Here is a 19,173-nt window from a genome sequence, read left to right on the forward strand (position 1 = left end):
ACGCTGCCAGATCCAAGAAGCTTGCTACACACAATTTGTTTCACAGCTTATTGGGATCTGGGATCTCGGAAGCAAATTCGATGACGGGGCTGTTCCTTTTTTTCAATATACTTGGTAGATGATTGGATGGGACCGTCTGTCTATCACCGTGTGGGCGTGCAAACACAACCAATCATATTGACGTGTCTATTATAGCTTCATCCGGTTTCGCACATATCCCGCCCTTAGCTCACGCTGATTGGTTCGGTGCGGAGCGGATCGGTGTTAGCTCAACTCCCTGAGAGATCCCAGATGGATGCTGTGTTGGAGAACATGGTTACCCAATACCGCCCCCATCTGGCAGAGTCAGGTTACGCCCATAGACTGTAAAAAATATGGACAAAGCGTTCCCCGGGTCTAACATGAACGTAAAATGAAGCCTAAAATTCCTTGCAATGGAAGTCGCCATCTTTCTAGATCCGTTTGGGCCCAGCTGAGCCATTGGCTGGCCCAGACAACGAGGCGGGACTTCCCCCCTTCTTCTTCGTTGGTTTTTATTTTGACTCGAGTGGGTGGGGGATCCCGTTCATAGATTGTAACGGTAGCCACGCCCCTCAGAACATACGCGACTTTATGGTCATTTTTTAAATAAATGAGACCATAATTTTCCCAAAAGAATATTATGACATTAGAAATTAGACTTTAAACTAGTGACTGGAAGCAGAAAGTATTCATGACCATGTTTATTAAGGTAATACAGTCTAGGTGAAGTTGGGCCCAAATTCATGGACCTCTATGGGGCTATGGGTTTTTCTGGGCCCAATGACAGCGCCACAACAGGCCATTATATGAACTTTCAGGAAGTCCCGATTTCCTTAGTGGCTTCACAAAATATCTGTCTGTCTGCCCCCCTGGTTACGCCTCACCCCCCTCTCATACACACCCAGGCGCACGCACGCACACGCAACTTGCAAGCCCAACTGGTGTGTTATTGTATCTTAAATATATAAAGAACGAACACCTGCATGAATTAAATAAAGCTGTAGGCCTACCCTCTGTTTCTCCTCTCACCTGGCTTGCCTTTCTGGTTAGTAAACCACAGCATGCAAGCCGCCTTTGTTTTAAATGGTCCCCCAAACCGTCCACACTTCACACCTAACGGCCGGGGATGCGCCCCCATGCTAATTCGCCCAGTCAATCATTTGATCCACGCTACGCGCCTGCTGTGTGTTGTTAGTTGTAGCCTAAATTATTAAAGTCTACATTCATTTAATATACAACAAAATATATTATTGAACGAAAACCTGACCCTGTGAATCATATGAATTAAATAACAATTAAATAGGCGCGCACACACGCTGCTGTTTTAGGTGCATCTCCTCCCTCCTGTCCTGTCTGTCTCTAAACCGTGACCATGCACGTTTATGACGATCTATTTAGATTGCCTGAGTCGCTGCATGGGCAGTGTCAATTATATGAATGTGCTAAACCTAAACCTGCAGCCTCATGTACATGGCACTGGGCTGGCACTGGTGGGCTGGCTGGGTTAGCCTGTCTCCGATGTGGTTCCCTCGACTCCCCTGCACTTGCCTTTACAATTATTTATTTTTTTCACATGCAGTGTTGTTTTTGGCAGGCATTTTTTTGATTTAGTCTTTTGGAAAAATGCTTAATTAGTCTTAGTTAGTCTTAGTCATTTGGAAAAATGCTTAATTAGTCTTAGTCAGTCTTAGTCATTTCTATCCTTGATAGTTTTAGTCGACGGAAACTCCTAAGGGTTTTAGTCAGTTTTAGTCATTTTAGTAAAAGGTTTTAGTCCATTTTTATTCAATTTTTTTAAAATGTCTTTAAATAAAATGTCTATAGTCCCTGTGCATCCCGTCTGCTGCTCGTGTGTTGTGAGTCTGTCGCTGGACTCGCTGCCTGCTGATGCAACAGATGCATAGTTAAAGAGCGTCATAAGCTTGCGCCCTTCCTGCGCTGGAAGTAGCAGATCTACAAGTTATCTACCCGTCGCAATGCACAGCGCTTTGGGCTTGTACATATGTGATTTTCCCACAGTTTAGTTGAATTATATCGATTCACAACTTTAGGACCCCTACAAACTTTGTTCGTCAATCCACTAACATTTTCGTCTAGCCTCGTCTTGTCAACAATGACACACACACGTCTCATCATCGTCATCAAACAGAGCTACGGTAGTCAGCGTCAGTCTTGTCCCGCATTATTTTAGTGTCGTTCGTTTTAGTCCGTCTTAGTCCTGGAAAAAGGGGCGTTGACGTCGTCATTTACGTTATCGTCAGTCCTGACGAAAACAACACTGTTCACATGTATTATTAGTTTTATACATTTTAGGAGTGAAAACATATGCTTAGATGCCTGTGACCGCCTCTCAGCTGGTCAAACAATGCTGCTCCGCTGTTCTACGACAGACAAACAGGCGAGGACAAAGTGTACGCCAGCTCCCGACCAGACGTGACTTTTTGTCCTACTCAAGTTCAATTTCAACCTTTGGCGGAAATGGTGAATGCCGAAAATGTCGGTAATTTCGGCGTGCACCCATATTTTTGGCGTACGCACGGTTGATAAATGAGGGCCAAAGAGAGAGAGGTAGAGCTGAGTTGTACCTTCTGATGGGTGGGCCTCAGTGCGTAGGTGTTTAGGGGACAGGGGCGTACCTTCTGATGGGTGGGCCTCAGTGCGTAGGTGTTTAGGGGACAGGGGCGTACCTTATGATGGGTGGGCCTCAGTGCGTAGGTGTTTAGGGGACAGGGGCGTACCTTCTGATGGGTGGGCCTCAGTGCGTAGGTGTTTAGGGGACAGGGGCGCTGCGTACGGTGGGGAGACCCCCGGAGGACCCCTCTTACTAGCCCGACCCAGAGAGGTGCTCTCCATCGCCTCTTCTTTCACTAGACAGGAGAGAACACACACACACACACACACACTGTACTGTACTGTACTGTACTGTACTGTACTGTACTGTACTCTTATATATGAATATAGACGGCACTCAGAGGAAACCCTGAGGCGAAATGGACATAGTGGCCAAATTTGGTATTGCAGCGTGGGCCCCAAACACATGAACGCGTTCACGTTCACGACCGCAGCACGCTCATTCGCGTTTGTGCGTGTTTCCCGGCGCGTTCGTGCACGTTCAACGGCAGCGCGTTCATGTGTTTGGGGCCAATCCGTCCCAGAATGCACTCTGTTCCTACCCGGAAGGAGGAGTGAAATCGCCTCATGCGCTTTTGAGCAACTTAATGCTCAAAGTGCTAGTGGATGGGAGGACCACTTAGCTGAGTGTGAGAGATCAAGCAGGGACCCCCACTATACATAGGCAATTATATTATAACACTGTGTTGCAGATTAAACTAGACAGACTTGTTTGACAGCACTACAAGTGTGACCTGTAATTTTTGTTTTGTTTATTTGTTTCTTTTCTATTTATACGTTGGTAACATTAATTCATCTATACTCAAAACCTCAAATTGACCTTTGAGATATAATAATTATACTATAGCCTATGATTATTAGTAATCTAACAATTCCACAAAAACCAGCAGAGAGCAGACCCTTTGTTTACTTAACAGAAGTCTATAAGTTGGGTTGTTTGAGATGCAGAGCTATACTATTAACCTAAAGTAAAACAATAAATTGCTTTGAATTTAAATGTAATGCATTTGTTTTGGGAAATTAATAGAGCTTTAACCCATTCTGACCGGGCACCCATGTTGGTGTTGGCATCATGTTATGCTTTAGCTATTGAAAAATAGCAGATCTACAAGCTCATATCACGCCACCGAGTGGCGCGATACGAGCTTGTAGGTCTGCTATTTTTGAAAAATCTAAAAAAACTACTGACATTTTTAGAATCTGATCTCAGGTCAGAATGGGTTCATCAGACCCAGTGTTTGTCCGGCGGAAACCTCGTATGAATCTGATCTCAGGTCAGAATGGGTTAATATACATCCGAATTGAATCGCCAATCAAATCGCATCGTATCGGTAGAGGGGTGAATCGTATCGCCAGGAGATTCCATGTATCGCTAAAGTATCGTATCGCTGCAGCAGTGCATCGAGATGCGTTATCTAATCGTGAGATGAGACGAGATTCACATGCCTAGTGTGAACGCACACAGGAAGTGAACTGCAGGAGTTGTTTTACCTGACAGGGTCCTGAACTCCCTGAAGGGCTGGCTGCTGAACAGGGAGTCACACTGCAGGTGGCGACACACCGTATCCAGGAAGCGCAGCACGAAGCCGGCGCTGGACGCCGAGGGCAGCTTCAGCAGGCGCACGCCGCCGTCCGTTCTCACTGAAAACACAAGACACAGCGCCACCATGAGGCTGTCTGCCGACACAGCACCATAGTACCACAGTACCACAGTACAAAACACAGACACAGCGCCACCATGAGGCTGTCTGCCGACACAGCACCATAGTACCACAGTACCACAGTACAAAACACAGACACAGCGCCACCATGAGTCTGTCTGCCGACACAGCACCATAGTACCATGACACAGTACCACAGTACAAAACACAGACACAGCGCCACCATGAGTCTGTCTGCCGACACAGCACCATAGTACCACAGTACCACAGTACAAAACACAGACACAGCGCCACCATGAGGCTGTCTGCCGACACAGCGCCATAGTACCGTGACACAGTACCACAGTACCACAGTACAAAACACAGACACAGCGCCACCATGAGTCTGTCTGCCGACACAGCACCATAGTACCACAGTACCACAGTACAAAACACAGACACAGCGCCACCATGAGTCTGTCTGCCGACACAGCGCCATAGTACCATGACACAGTACCACAGTGCCACAGTACAAAACACAGACACAGCGCCACCATGAGGCTGTCTGCCGACACAGCGCCATAGTACCGTGACACAGTACCACAGTACCACAGTACAAAACACAGACACAGCGCCACCATGAGGCTGTCTGCCCACACAGCGCCACCATGAGGCTGTCTGCCGACACAGCGCCACCATGAGGCTGTCTGCCGACACAGCGCCACCATGAGGCTGTCTGCCGACACAGCACCATAGTACCACAGTACCACAGTACAAAACACAGACACAGCGCCACCATGAGGCTGTCTGCCGACACAGCACCATAGTACCATGACACAGTACCACAGTACAAAACACAGACACAGCGCCACCATGAGGCTGCCTGCCGACACAGCGCCACCATGAGGCTGTCTGCCGACACAGCACCACAGTACCACAGTACAAAACACAGACACAGCTCCACCATGAGGCTGTCTGCCGACACAGCACCATAGTACCATGACACAGTACCACAGTACAAAACACAGACACAGCGCCACCATGAGGCTGCCTGCCGACACAGCACCACCATGAGGCTGTCTGCCGACACATCACCATAGTACCACAGTACCACAGTACAAAACACAGACACAGCACCACCATGAGGCTGTCTGCCGACACAGCGCCACCATGAGGCTGTCTGCCGACACAGCGCCACCATGAGGCTGTCTGCCGACACAGCACCATAGTACCACAGTACCACAGTACAAAACACAGACACAGCACCACCATGAGGCTGTCTGCCGACACAGCGCCACCATGAGGCTGTCTGCCGACACAGCACCATAGTACCATGACACAGTACCACAGTACCACAGTACAAAACACAGACACAGCGCCACCATGAGGCTGTCTGCCGACACAGCACCATAGTACCATGACACAGTACCACAGTACAAAACACAGACACAGCGCCAACATGAGTCTGTCTGCCGACACAGCGCCACCATGAGGCTGTCTGCCGACACAGCACCATAGTACCACAGTACCATGTCGTTGCTGTGGTCCATAATATTGCAACTTGCGACACGGAGGAGAGTTGTTTTTATTTGTTTTCTCATGCCACCCATGTAATAGACATTTGAGTATTCATAGACCATAGCTGCACGTCATCTGTTGGTCTTTGATCAAGTAGCCTACACCAACGTTTTATAAGCTACTGTATAGTCACTATTCATCGATCCACTGGTACACCAAAACAACAAAATCCATTTGAAAATAAATATCACTGTTCTCAGGTCGAATATTGATATGCGATTAAAATGTGATTAATTTAGATTAATGAATTGCAAAGACTCTGATTAATTCGATTAACATTTTTAACCAAGCCCTATTTTTCATCTGGGAGCATTTTGAGGTAAATCAGTGTATCTACAGAAGAAACATGAAGCCAAACAAATAATGTACTGCATGTATTCAATACATGTGCAGTACATTATCTGTTTGGCTTAATATGTATTAATTTCACAATTTGAGTGGTGCTTTTTTTGTACTTTTTCTTCCCGGGACGGTATACATTTACTTCGGGACGGTTCAAATTGTATTTTGGGACGGTTCAAATTGTATTTTGGGACGGTTCAAATTGTATTTTGGGACGGTTCAAATTGTATTTTGGGACGGTTCCGGGACGTTGGTGAAAAAAAGTTAGTCTGGAGCCCTGTTGTTTATGTGTATTAGTTTTTTCCCCTAAATGTATCTGCTGCGGCTTATATTCAGGTGCTTTATCCCATTCTGACCTGAGATCAGATTTAAAAAAAATGTCAGTCGTTCTTCGATTTTTTCAAAAATAGCAGATCTACAAGCTCGTAGCGCGCCACTCGGTGGCGCGCTATGAGCTTGTAGGTCTGCTATTTTTCAATAGCTAAAGCATAACATGACGCCGACACCAAAATGGGTTCCGGTTCAGAATGGGTTATAGTGCGTAAATGACGGTACTGACCTCGGACCACCTCCCCTCCCCCGGAGTGAGTCTGCAGGGCGGGGAGCAGGACTTTGGGCTGATAGAGACAGTCTATACAGGACTGGACCGCTTCCTGGAGGACCCTGTTGGCCGGGCCGGGCCCGAAGTGGTCCGGCATGGAGCGCTGCATCTGCTTCCGGTCCAGGTGGGGGCCGCAGTTACCGTGCTTGTTCACGTACACGCACACTGCACGTACACGCGCAGACACACGCAGACAAGCACACACACACACACACACACACACACACACACACACACACACACACACACACACACACACACACACACACACACACACACGATATTGAGAATGAGTTCCATTTTCTTTTCTATTGCCCGTTGTATCTTAACCTGACGCTGCCAGATCCAAGAAGCTTCCTACACAAGTTTGTTTCACAGCTTATTGGGATCTGGGATCTCGGGGAGCCAAATCGATGACGGGGCTGCTGTTCTTTTTCAAGATACTTGGTAGATGATTGGATGGGACCGTCTGTCTATCACCGTGTGGGGCGTGCAAACACAACCAATCATATTGACGTGTCTATTATAGCTTCACATCCGGTTTCGCACATATCCCGCCCTTACGTAGCTCACGCTGATTGGTTCGGTGCGGAGCGGTTCGGTGTTAGCTCAACTCCCTGAGAGATCCCAGATGGATGCTGTGTTGGGGAACATGGTTACCCAATACCGCCCCCATCTGGCAGCGTCAGGTTATGTTGTATCATGAGCTACGTCAAAAGTTATTTTAACAGATGTAAAAATATAGATCTGATGTGGTTAAGAGATGCAGAGCGACTGAGATGGATTTTCGAACAAAATATATTTGCATTAGCAGAATATATAGAGAAAGCTCGGGACATACGGACAAAGAAAACTTATGTGTGACGTATTTTATTTTATTTTTATGATGATGCTTATTTCTGTTTTTGTTTTGATCAAATACTTGGTGTAACTTCTGTGTAGGGAAGTGAACTTGTGATATTGTAACCCATTCTGACCGGGCACCCATTTTGGTGTCAGCATCATGTTATGCTTTAGCTATTTAAAAATAGCAGATCTACAAGCTCATATCGCGCCACCGAGTGGCGTGATACGAGCTTGTAGGTCTGCTATTTTTGAAAAATCGAAGAGCGACTGACATTTTTAGAATCTGATCTCAGGTCAGAATGGGTTCATCAGACCAGTGTGTGTCCGGCGGAAACCTCGTATGAATCTGATCTCAGGTCAGAATGTGTTGATGGTGTCTTATAATCCCGTAAGGGATGGGTCTTAAACGACAAGACACGAAAATAGAAATTCATTCATTCATTCACGCACGCACGTGTTAAAGTACTCATTATGCCAAATGTTTTGAATTAATAATCTAAATCTGGTGGGTTACTAAGATGTCAAATAACAGTATAGTGGAGTAAAACTAAAAGTAGTAGAAGTATAAAGTATCAATACCATGGAAATACGCGAGTAAAGTTAGAAGCACCTGAATGTCCGTTTAGACTAATGTCAAACTGGGGGTCCTTGAGAAAGAAATAAAGGGACGCTCCGCACACTCAGATCTGTTGCACAATCAATGTATTTATTTGGCAAGCTTTCGGTCTACTGACCTTCTTCAGGCATCAAACTGGGGGTCCTTGAAATTAATGGGGGGGGGGGGGGTCGAATTAGTGTCAATTTAGGGGTCCTTGACATGAAATAGTTTGGGAACCACTTTTTCTAGCCCATTTTGACCTGAGATCAGATTCTAAAAATGTCTTCTACATCCTGACAGTGTTCTGAAAAAGCTAACGTTTCGTCGTTCTTCGTCTTTTCAACTAATAGCAGACCTACAAGCTTGTAGCTTGTAGATCTGCTATTTTTCAAATATATTTTTTATCCCACGATTTTGTAACCCATTTTTCACCCCTGTGTCAATCATCTAATGTGATCCTGGGCTCTACACACCCTCCGCCAACCTAGTCCCCATATATGGGGGACAAGGGGAGAGCAACGGACTTGAACTCATGCTTCCTTCATGCCTGAGTGTCCAAGTTGCTCCTTTTACACCTGACAGGGGGGGGGGGGAGTTTCCCTGGCTGGACGTAGCGCGTGGAAGGAACACGTTATTCCAACCAGTTCCTTTCCCCTCCATCAGGCGCCCCGGCTGGCCAGGGGGAGGCAGTATAGTGACCAGGATCACCACAGCGTTGTGGTTGAATATAAAGGTGATCATTTGGTGTGTTACCTGTGGAGACCACAGCATTGTGGTTGGCAGGGCTCTCCTGAGGCACCTGGATGCTGGGAAGCTGGGCGGTGGTCTGGGGGAGCTTGGGTTTTCTCTGGGGGAAAAAAACACAAGACACACACTTTTTACTTTATTTGAATCCACACATTACAATTCATTTGACAAGGAAACAAATATAACGGGGGTTGACAGTTCATGTTCACTTAAGGATACACATGGCACCTCCTCCTCCTTCACACAGACAAACTGCCTATAACAGACCAGGCTTTACTTTATGCTTCTCTGCCTTACGTTGTGACCAGGCTTTACTTTATGCTTCTCTGCCTTACGCTGTGACCAGGCTTTACTTTATGCTTCTCTGCCTTACGTTGTGACCAGGCTTTACTTTATGCTTCTCTGCCTTACGTTGTTACCAGGCTTTACTTTATGCTTCTCTGTCTTACGTTGTGACCAGGCTTTACTTTATGCTTCTCTGTCTTACGTTGTGACCAGGCTTTACTTTATGCTTCTCTGCCTTACGTTGTGACCAGGCTTTACTTTATGCTTCTCTGCCTTACGTTGTGACCACGCTTTACTTTATGCTTCTCTGCCTTACGTTGTGACCAGGCTTTACTTTATGCTTCTCTGCCTCACAACAAGCTCACAACGCGTCGCAGCGCGACGCGTTGTGAGCTTGTAGATCAGCTATTTTCAGCATGCAACCAAGTGAAAAATGACTTATACTGGATCTCTTGTCCACTAGTCCCTTCCTAACATTTTAGTCTAGTTTTTATTTGTCGACGACATTGTCAGTAAATTTAGTCTTAGTTTTAGTCATCGTAGCTTAGTTTTCATTTAGTTTCCATTTAGTTTTTGTCAGTGAAAATAGGTAGTCGACGAACAATTTTCGTCTTAAGTTTTAGTCGACGAAAACAACACTGGTTCTTACCTTGCTCCCCGGCTTGGGGCCTCGTAGGGGCCACGGTGTGAGCTGGGTGTTCTTACCTTGCTCCCCGGCTTGGGGCCTCGTAGGGGCCACGGTGTGAGCTGGGTGTTCTTACCTTGCTCCCCGGCTTGGGGCCTCGTAGGGCCACGGTGTGAGCTGGGTGTTATTACCTTGCTCCCCGGCTTGGGGCCTCGTAGGGGCCACGGTGTGAGCTGGGTGTTCTTACCTTGCTGCCCGGCTTGGGGCCTTGTAGGGCCACGGTGTGAGCTGGGTGTTCTTACCTTGCTCCCCAGCTTGGGGCCTCGTAGGGGCCACGGTGTGAGCTGGGTGTTCTTACCTTGCTCCCCGGCTTGGGGCCCCGTAGGGGCCACGGTGTGAGCTGGGTGTTCTTACCTTGCTCCCCGGCTTGGGGCCTCTCTTCTTGTAGAGCCGCGGTGTGATCTGGGTGTTATCGGGCGCGCTGCCGCTGGTGGCGGAGCCGTTGTTGTTTCCGTTGTTGGCGCTGTTGTTGTTGTTGTTGTTGTGGGCGGCCGCGGCGGCCTCGGCCACGGCCTTGAGCAGGGCGATGGTCTCGCTCTTGGGGCGTCGGCCCCTCACCCCCTTCCTGACGGGCAGCGGGGGCAGCGGGTTGGGCAGCCGGTACGGGGCCTGCATGGAGCGGCGGCTGGGCTTGGAGGAGGCCGGAGACGACGAGGCGGCCGACGAGACCACCTGGTGGGGGTTCTTTGGCAGAGGGACTACAGAGAGAGAGAGCGGGAGAGGGAGAGGGAGAGGGATATAGAGAGACAGAGACAGGGAGAGACAGAGGGACAGAGAGAGACAGAGAGAGAGGGCGAGGGCGAGGGAGAGAGAAATAGAGAGAGACAGAGAGAGAGAGAGAGAGAGAGAGAGAGAGAGAGAGAGAGAGAGAGAGAGAGAGAGAGAGAGAAATTATTACTATGGAGCCACAATTACACCCACTATAAACACCACTCTTCTCACCACAGTTCTTTATCCCATAGACGCCTGACGTCGAAATAAATAAAAAAAACTTTCGCTCTGAAAGAACACATATTCAAAGATATGTGCCGCATTTTTACGATTTTTCTAAAATAGCAGACCTACAAGCTCTTAGCACGCCACCGAGTGGCGCGCTAAGAGCTTGTAGGTCTGCTATTTTAGAAAAATCGTCTGCTATGAGCTTGTAGATCTGCTATTTTTCAATAGCTAAAGTATAACATAATGCTTAGTTAAAACACCAAAAGGGGTTCACCGCCCAGAATGGGTTAAAGTCTGTTAATTGGCATCCGCGCCTCGCCCGATGCCAGATTGTTTGGGGCCCTGATGGGGGGAGGGGGGGGACCCAGACCACAAATTACAGTTGTTTTGACCCATATTTTGTCCTAAAGTGGAACATTTTCTAAAAAACAAATAACATTTTATTTTGATTAAACATTGTGAGCTTGTAGATCTACGAGCAGACATCACATTGTGAGCTTGTAGATCTACGAGCTGACATCACATTGTGAGCTTGTAGATCTATGAGCTGACAACACATTGTGAGCTTGTAGATCTACGAGCTGACATCACATTGTGAGCTTGTAGATCTACGAGCTGACATCACATTGTGAGCTTGTAGATCTACGAGCTGACATCACATTGTGAGCTTGTAGATCTACGAGCTGACATCACATTGTGAGCTTGTAGATCTACGAGCTGACATCACATTGTGAGCTTGTAGATCTATGAGCTGACATCACATTGTGAGCTTGTAGATCAACAAGCTGACATCACATTGTGACCTTTGGCATTGGACAGTCAATCTTTGTCCTCAAGTCCATGACTCGCTTGGGGTACACAAGCACACACACAGCAAAAAATAAATAAACAAATCAACATCATCTGCTATCAGCCAGATTGTTATGTCAAAACATCCGAATTAAGAACCTCAACACGGATTCTCCTGGAGGCTTAAACATGCCTAAAATCAGATCTTGAATACAGCAAAAGTTTCAGGATTAAACTGGAGAAAATGTAAAAGTGATTGGATCAAGACTTCCTTCGGATACACGGCGAATGCATTCATTCCTTAATGCATTGTGCCTACACATGTTGCGACCGAAGGTGCACTGAAGTCTTTCAGTGCCTCTCCCCCCAAAAGACGACTAATTAGGTCTGCGAGCACCGTGTGCATCGACGGCGTGCAACGCGAGATTCAAAACAGCGTCCTTTGTGTCCTCTCTGCATGCAGACCGGTCCGTACGGGCCGCTCTAACCGTGAGCAGCAGATAAGCATCTATCCAGCTAAAGTGTCCCCCAGGCCAGGCTGGGTCAGGGGGGGGGGGGGGGGGGGACAAAGACCCCAGAGGAGGGGGCTTTGACACAGGGATTAGAGCTGGCCTATTCTGAAGAACCCCCACTGACTCTAGGGGGGGGGGAATATAGAGGTCTTATACACGTAGAGCAGTGGTAGTCGCTGGAGCGAGGGGCGGCTTGTTTTATGCTTGTATTTGTTTTGTAGGGCTTTTCCAGGACCTTCATGCAACGAACGTTGGTTCTATAAAGGGCAGATCGCAGAGTGCATAGGGGTTCTGCCGCCTGGAGCAGCCCCATGCGCGTTTTATGGATCATAGAACGAACGTACCGGTATGCTGTTAGCTTGTTGCTAACGGGACCCCCCCCCCCCCCCCCCCCTCTCTCTCTCCATCTCAGACGTTCTCTCTCTCTCTTTTGCGCGCGTGCGTGTGTGTTAGAGAGAGACGCTCTCTCTAACACGTCTCTCTCTCTCTCTCTCTTCCTAATCCTTCCTGACCGGTCCGCGATACGTATAGAAGACTGTAGCCTACGCACTAGTGCACTGATTGACAGCAGGCCGCGTGACCCGCGTCGGGCAAGATGATTGTATTTAATCCTCCCGTTTCACTGCTAAAATAAAACCATATTTCTTATGGAAAACAATGTGTGTAATGCTTCTTCTTCCTCGTTGTAATATTGTTATGTTTAATGGTTAATAGTGCGCATTGTATTATGGAAAATAAACGGTGTATTTGTCTATTTTTTATGCGTGAAATAGCAACAACAAAAAATCTTAACAGATAGCGGTTAATTAGCCGGCAAGTCCTGGCGGTAACCGGTTAATACAATCTTTCCATTTTGCCAGCCCTAATCCTGACAGTTTACAAAAAAAAGTTAACAAAAAGAAAAACTGTTTCTATGTCAGTGGTTCTCAAACTATTTCATGTCAAGGACCCCCAGAATTATATGTATTTGGCCGTAATTTTTATTAGAAATTTGATTAGAAAGGGTTAACCCATGCATCTCCACATTTCATCTTAATGAACAACATTAAATATTCAGCATCTAGATCTGTCATTTTGATTGGATCTTTCACCAGTGGAACGGGAAATTACTCCGAAATGTCTCATTTCTCACAATTTGTCCCACGGGTGTTAGTTAGTAGCAGCTCCAGCGATTAGAATTTCTGCATCCCGCGTTGTTTAATAAAAAGCATTTTTATCCGAGGTGTTATTTTGCCATTGGCTTTCAACTACGCGCCCCTATCGGTCGGGAGGAGGGTGGCACTCGGTGTGTTCGATATAGGTACGCTGACCGCCCTGCCAATACAGACTAATAGGCGAGTGCGCTCCCGGGGTGTGCAACTGTGGATTTCCCAAACGAACCCCGTTTGAAAAAAGTAGCCGGGGAGCTCGGATAAAAATGCTTTTTATTAAACAACGCGGGATGCAGCAATTCTAATCGCTGGCGCTGCTACTAACTAACACCCGTGGGACACTTTGTGAGTACTTTATATTTGAAATCTGAATGTTTATATATACGGAAATCTTGTAAATGCAGCGAGCGCCAAAAACAGGGTGCAGTTACTGCATGACTGTCATGATAATCATCATGGCAGTCATGTTTCAGGGCTAGGTTTCCTCTGGCATAAATGCTACATAAATGCAGAATTTACCATATAAATGCACCATTTACCCATCGCATACCAAACATCAATTGTATTTTCTTAAATTCAGGTTCAGAAAAACAAACAACTCCCCCCAGAGAGGGATGGCAACAGAGCTTCTCCAACTATGGGACGAAACCCAGAGAGGGATGGCAACAGAGCTTCTCCAACTATGGGACGAAACCCAGAGAGGGACGGCAACAGAGCTTCTCAAACTATGGGACGAAACCCAGAGTGGGGTCGTGGGAAGGTGAAGGTGGGGTCGCACATTGACACGTGGAAAGAGACAATGGGCTGTATTTTGCGTGTCTTAAGTACCATTCTGACCTGAGATCAGATTCATACGAGGTTTCCGCCGGACACACACTGGTCTGATGAACCCATTCTGACCCGAGATCAGATTCTAAAAATGTCAGTCGTTGTACGATTTTTTTCAAAAATAGCAGACCTACAAGCTCGTATCGCGCCACTCGGTGGCACGATATGAGCTTGTAGATCTGCTATTTTTAAATAGCTAAAGCATAACATGATGCTGACACCAAAATGGGTGCCCGGTCAGAATGGGTTAAGTACCAGGTCTTATTCCCTAACTTGAGTAAACTAAAGACCTGGAGGCGTGATCAATGCCATTTGGCCACTCAGAATAGCCAAAGCGCATTGATCACGCCTCCAGGTCTTTAGTTTACTCAAGTTAGGGAATAAGACCTGGTACTTAAGACACGCAAAATACAGCCCAATGTGTGCTTTGCATTAAGGCGGTTTTTTATTCCTTTTTTTGAAAAGCATAGCCTGTGAATGCATTTCACCACCGCTGCTTCAAGAGACAAACGGTCCCCGCCACACATACATTTAATAATGTGTGTGTGTCTGGGTGGCTGCCTGGTGCTCACTCCCCCCAGCCAGGTCTGAATGGGTTAATAATGTGTGTGTGTGTGTGTGTGTGGTTATCCTTGGTGGGCTTCCATTGTTGTGCCTTTCACATGGAGACCCACGGAGAGCATACGGTCTTATTATGAATGAAGGGGAGGGGTGGGGGGGGCAGTACTACCCCCCCCCCCCCCCCCCCCCCCCCGCGGCAAATTAGGGAGGCATATGGGATTTCATTTCCTCATGACCTTTTGACCCTGTGCTATGAGGTGGTGGTGGAGGGGATGAGAGGGGGTTTTTCAGGGTCTGCCCTCTAGTAGTGAGTATCTGGGGCTGGGGGGGGGGGGGGGGGGGTGGGGGGTTGAAAGGGACGAGGAGGTCCCCCCACCCAAAAAGAACCCACCCACTCGATCCTAGGAGGGAGGGGGGGGGGGGGAGGTAGGGGCACCACCACCGCTTTGAATAACTCCCTCCTCCTCTTTTTGGTCTCACATTTTGCACGGCGATTTGTTACGGAGGGGCTGCTGGAACTTTGATGTATGGTTACCATAAAATATAAACTATGCCACGTCTGAGAGGAGTGGAGAGGAGAGGGGAGGGGGGAGAGGAGAGGAGAGGAGAGAGGGGGAGAGGAGAGGAGAGGAGAGGAGAGGAGAGGAGAGGAGAGGAGAGGAGAGGAGAGGAGAGGAGAGGAGAGGAGAGGAGAGGAGAGGAGAGGAGAGGAGAGGAGAGGAGAGGAGAGGAGAGAGGGGGAGAGGAGAGGAGAGGAGAGGAGAGGAGAGGAGAGGAGAGGAGAGGAGAGGAGAGGAGAGGAGAGGAGAGGAGAGGAGTGGGCATTGACCCACCACTCACCTTTCACCGTGAACTACCGTCCCATCTTTGAAGAGAACACTCACGGCTAGGCGGACTGTAGCCGGTAGTTTATTTTTGTTTTTAGTCGACTGTTCGTCCAGCATGCACACCTGCACGCTTCTGTGCACCGTGCTGACAGCGTGTGTGTTAAGGCAAACAAAGGTAGAGGCTCACACTCTGACAGGGAGATCACACTTAAGACCACTTAAGACAGCTGCACATCGGTGCAGCTACACATTATCTTCACAGCACTCTGAAGCTTGTAGATGTGATATTTCTGTGCATTGTCACAATACAAAAAAAAATCATACCAGTGTGAACCAAGTGGTGCAACTCCCATCTATTGGTTCTCTGTATCGTTCCAATTTGTATCATTCCAATTTCTTCTCTGTATCATTCCAATATCTTCTCTGTATCGTTTGCGTCCAGCAGGTGGCAGCCATGTCACATACTTCTCTCGTTCCAATTTCACGCATGCGCACACCACTCCTGCTCACACAGGTGCACACACACACACACACACACACACAAACACGTACAGGGCATTGCATGCTGGATGTAGAAGTGGTTGCACCACTTAAAAACACACAAGATTTGACCTATAAATAATTACATGCTCAAAACACGGGGTATGCCTGGTTGAAAAAATTACTACTGCTCCTTTCTCCGTTTACGAGAGCGATCACAAGTCAGATGAAAAAATGGGAACCTCGCAAAAACACCAAGGTAATATCACAAACCGCACATTTGACAGTCACACAGTGACACACACACACCAGAATAGCTATTGAAAAATAGCAGATCTACAAGCTCATAGCGCGCCACCGAGTGGCGCGCTACGAGCTTGTAGGTCTGCTATTTTTGAAAAATCGAAGAGCGACTGACATTTCTAGAATCTGATCTCGGGTCAGAATGGGTTATAATCAGACCAGAATCTGTCACAGTGAAGACATGTTGGCTCTCTGCGTACACGAGGAAAACAACCAGAGAGGAATAGAATAGAAACAGGAGGAGGGGGAGAAGGAGGGGGAGGAGGGGGGGGGGGGGGGAATAAGTAAAATGCAACTCACCGTGCAAACAACCACCCGACCAACCAAACAAACAACAACAACAGAAAGGCTTCTCTCTTTTTTTAAATGCTACCAGATGCCCAGGAGAGAACAAACAGCAGGACTCAGCCTCGTAAGGAGCCGGCGCACCATTTATTTTTTCTCTCACTTCCTTCACCCCGTCTGTCTATCTAACTATCTAAACTACGCCGCGCTCCAGCTGAGCCTCTGCCTACATGTGTACGTACCGACCGTGCACACACACACACACACACACACACACACACACAGACACACACAGACACACACGGGAGCCACACGAATCCGATTCTTCTTCCTCCGAGCTCATAACAAAGGCCCACAGTGACTGAGGAGCCAGCCGGGGCAGACTGACTCGCATTAGGATGGGGGGGGGGGGCGGGGGGAGGGGGAGGGAGGCTTTGGCTGGGTGAGGGGGGGGGGGGGGGGGTGTGGGGGGGTGGGGTTACTCTTTTTTCCCTAAGCTCCTCCTGAGCGTTCTCCACGTATCTTTGGGGGATCCTACGTGAACAGGTACGGAAAATCACCAAATGTGATTCTATATCCGAACAATTTGAAAAACGCAAAAAAGGAAAATCATAAAAAAAGAGCCGATCTACGAGCTCAGCTCACATGTGATTATGATAATGTGACCCTATGATGACCCTAACTATGACCCTATGATGACCCTAACTATGACCCTATGATGACCCTAACTATGACCCCAACTATGACCCTATGATGATGAGCCTAACTGACCCACAGGGTTGGAACTTGTAGGTCTGATCGTTTCTGAACATTGTTTTTTTTTTTACTTTTTGAAGATTGTTTTGGCTATAATGACATCATGCCCCCCCCAAAAAAAAACTGGGAGGCCAGGTTTAAAGTGGCTAAAATATATATATATATATATATATATATATATATATATATATATATATATACACACACACATACACACAACTCGGATACCGGCTGACAAACTATTGTGATCTATACAGAAGACGTGCCTCAGCTGGACTGCAGATTCTTTATGTAAACACAGCCCCCCCCCCCATGCAGCCCCCCCCCCCCCCCGTGTAAACAGGTGGTATGGAAGAGACATAAATCCTCCCCCTTCAGCCCCTCCCTCTGGTGACTCCACAGAGGGTCTGTACTGATACCAGACTGTTGCGTTCCCCTCAGAGCGCGCAGACAGCAGAGACTCTAACGCCCGCTCCGCCGAGGCACGCGCACACCAACAAGCCCCTGATAATACCACCACTTTTACAGAACAACATGAATGATACAAACCAACAGACAACAACACAACCCTCTGTTGCTCTCACAAGAATGACATGCTGGCAAAAGGATTGAAGATAGAAGAGGGTTTATTTGTCACTGATACTGATCCAGGTACAGTGACATTATCATGATGGCAGAATGTCAGCAGGCCCGGACCCTTCCTATGGTGGCCTGCCTGTCCAAAAAAAACTAAAGAAAAAACGGGAATATGCCAGTGCTGTGGGTCCACTCACTCCACTGGACATGGCGAACACATGACCAGGACCGTCAGCGCTGCCTCCGTCAACCACCAGGTTTCACTTAGTCATCTGGGCAGCAGATCTTTAGGACAACTTTAGTTTTTTTCAACCAAGGTTCATGTTTTAGGTTGTTATTAGAGAAAGTAAAAGATGAGTCTTCTTTTTTTTCATTTGCTGCTTTCTTTCGTTTTAGGGAATTTAGCTCTTTTTGACAGGGGGGCGGGGGCATTCGAGCATGGGGCTAAATATGTATTTTTTTTTACAACATTTTATTTTTGTATTATTTACTATAGTCCTAATAAACCCCAGGAAATTACATCAGGCCACAGAAGATCACAGGATCTACTAAATGTGAAGGTAGCCTACTGGGGGAAGGCTTATACTGTGTGTATGGGCTCAATATGTCAGTTTGTCACATTCAATAGATCCCGTGATCTTTTGTGGTCAGATGTAATTTCTTGGGGTTTATTAGGACTATAGTAAATAATAATAAATAAAATTTGCCGTAATATTTTGTAAAAAAATACATGCTCGAATGCCCCCGCCCCCCCTGTCAAAAACTGCTAAAATCCCTAAAACGAAAGAAAGCAGCAAATGAAAGAAAATTAACACTCACCTTTTAGTTTCTCTAATAACAACCTAAAACATGAACCTTTGTTGAAAAAAACTAAAGTTGTCCTTTAAGAACATCAACACTTGATGAAAAGCAGAACTTTTCATTGGTTCAATATTTATAAAAATATATAAAAACACAGACGGACACTTTCAGTTTCAAAATATCTCCAACGGAAACTAGTTTTTCGCGTGACATTCTTACACAACAAAGTAGTGCATGACTCAATGATAAAACACACAACAACCAAGTAGTGCATGACTCCATGATAAAACATGCAACCAAGTAGTGCATGACTCCATGATAAAACACACAACGAAGTAGTGCATGACTCCATGATAAAACATGCAACGAAGTAGTGCATGACTCCATGATA

The 19,173-nt window shown here is 47.0% G+C and overlaps 1 protein-coding gene across 1 annotated transcript in view; it reads right to left on the minus strand.

The window, feature by feature from the left end:
- LOC310860045 (sex comb on midleg-like protein 2) overlaps positions 1-19,173 on the minus strand; it is a gene marked incomplete at its 3' end in the record, with an annotated part of 57,055 nt that overhangs the window by 5,194 nt on the left and 32,688 nt on the right. The window contains exons 8-12 of the mRNA XM_083766806.1: positions 10,329-10,672; positions 9,011-9,104; positions 6,772-6,978; positions 4,144-4,293; positions 2,760-2,888 (exon numbers count right to left, since the gene is read on the minus strand). Of these exons, the coding sequence (XP_083622932.1) occupies positions 2,760-2,888; positions 4,144-4,293; positions 6,772-6,978; positions 9,011-9,104; positions 10,329-10,672 (924 nt within the window). The remainder of the gene's footprint in view (positions 1-2,759; positions 2,889-4,143; positions 4,294-6,771; positions 6,979-9,010; positions 9,105-10,328; positions 10,673-19,173) is intronic.

The sequence above is a fragment of the Protomyctophum parallelum genome (genome assembly GCF_964188405.1).
Source record: "Protomyctophum parallelum genome assembly, chromosome: 6".
NCBI classification, from domain to species: Eukaryota; Metazoa; Chordata; class Actinopteri; order Myctophiformes; family Myctophidae; genus Protomyctophum; species Protomyctophum parallelum.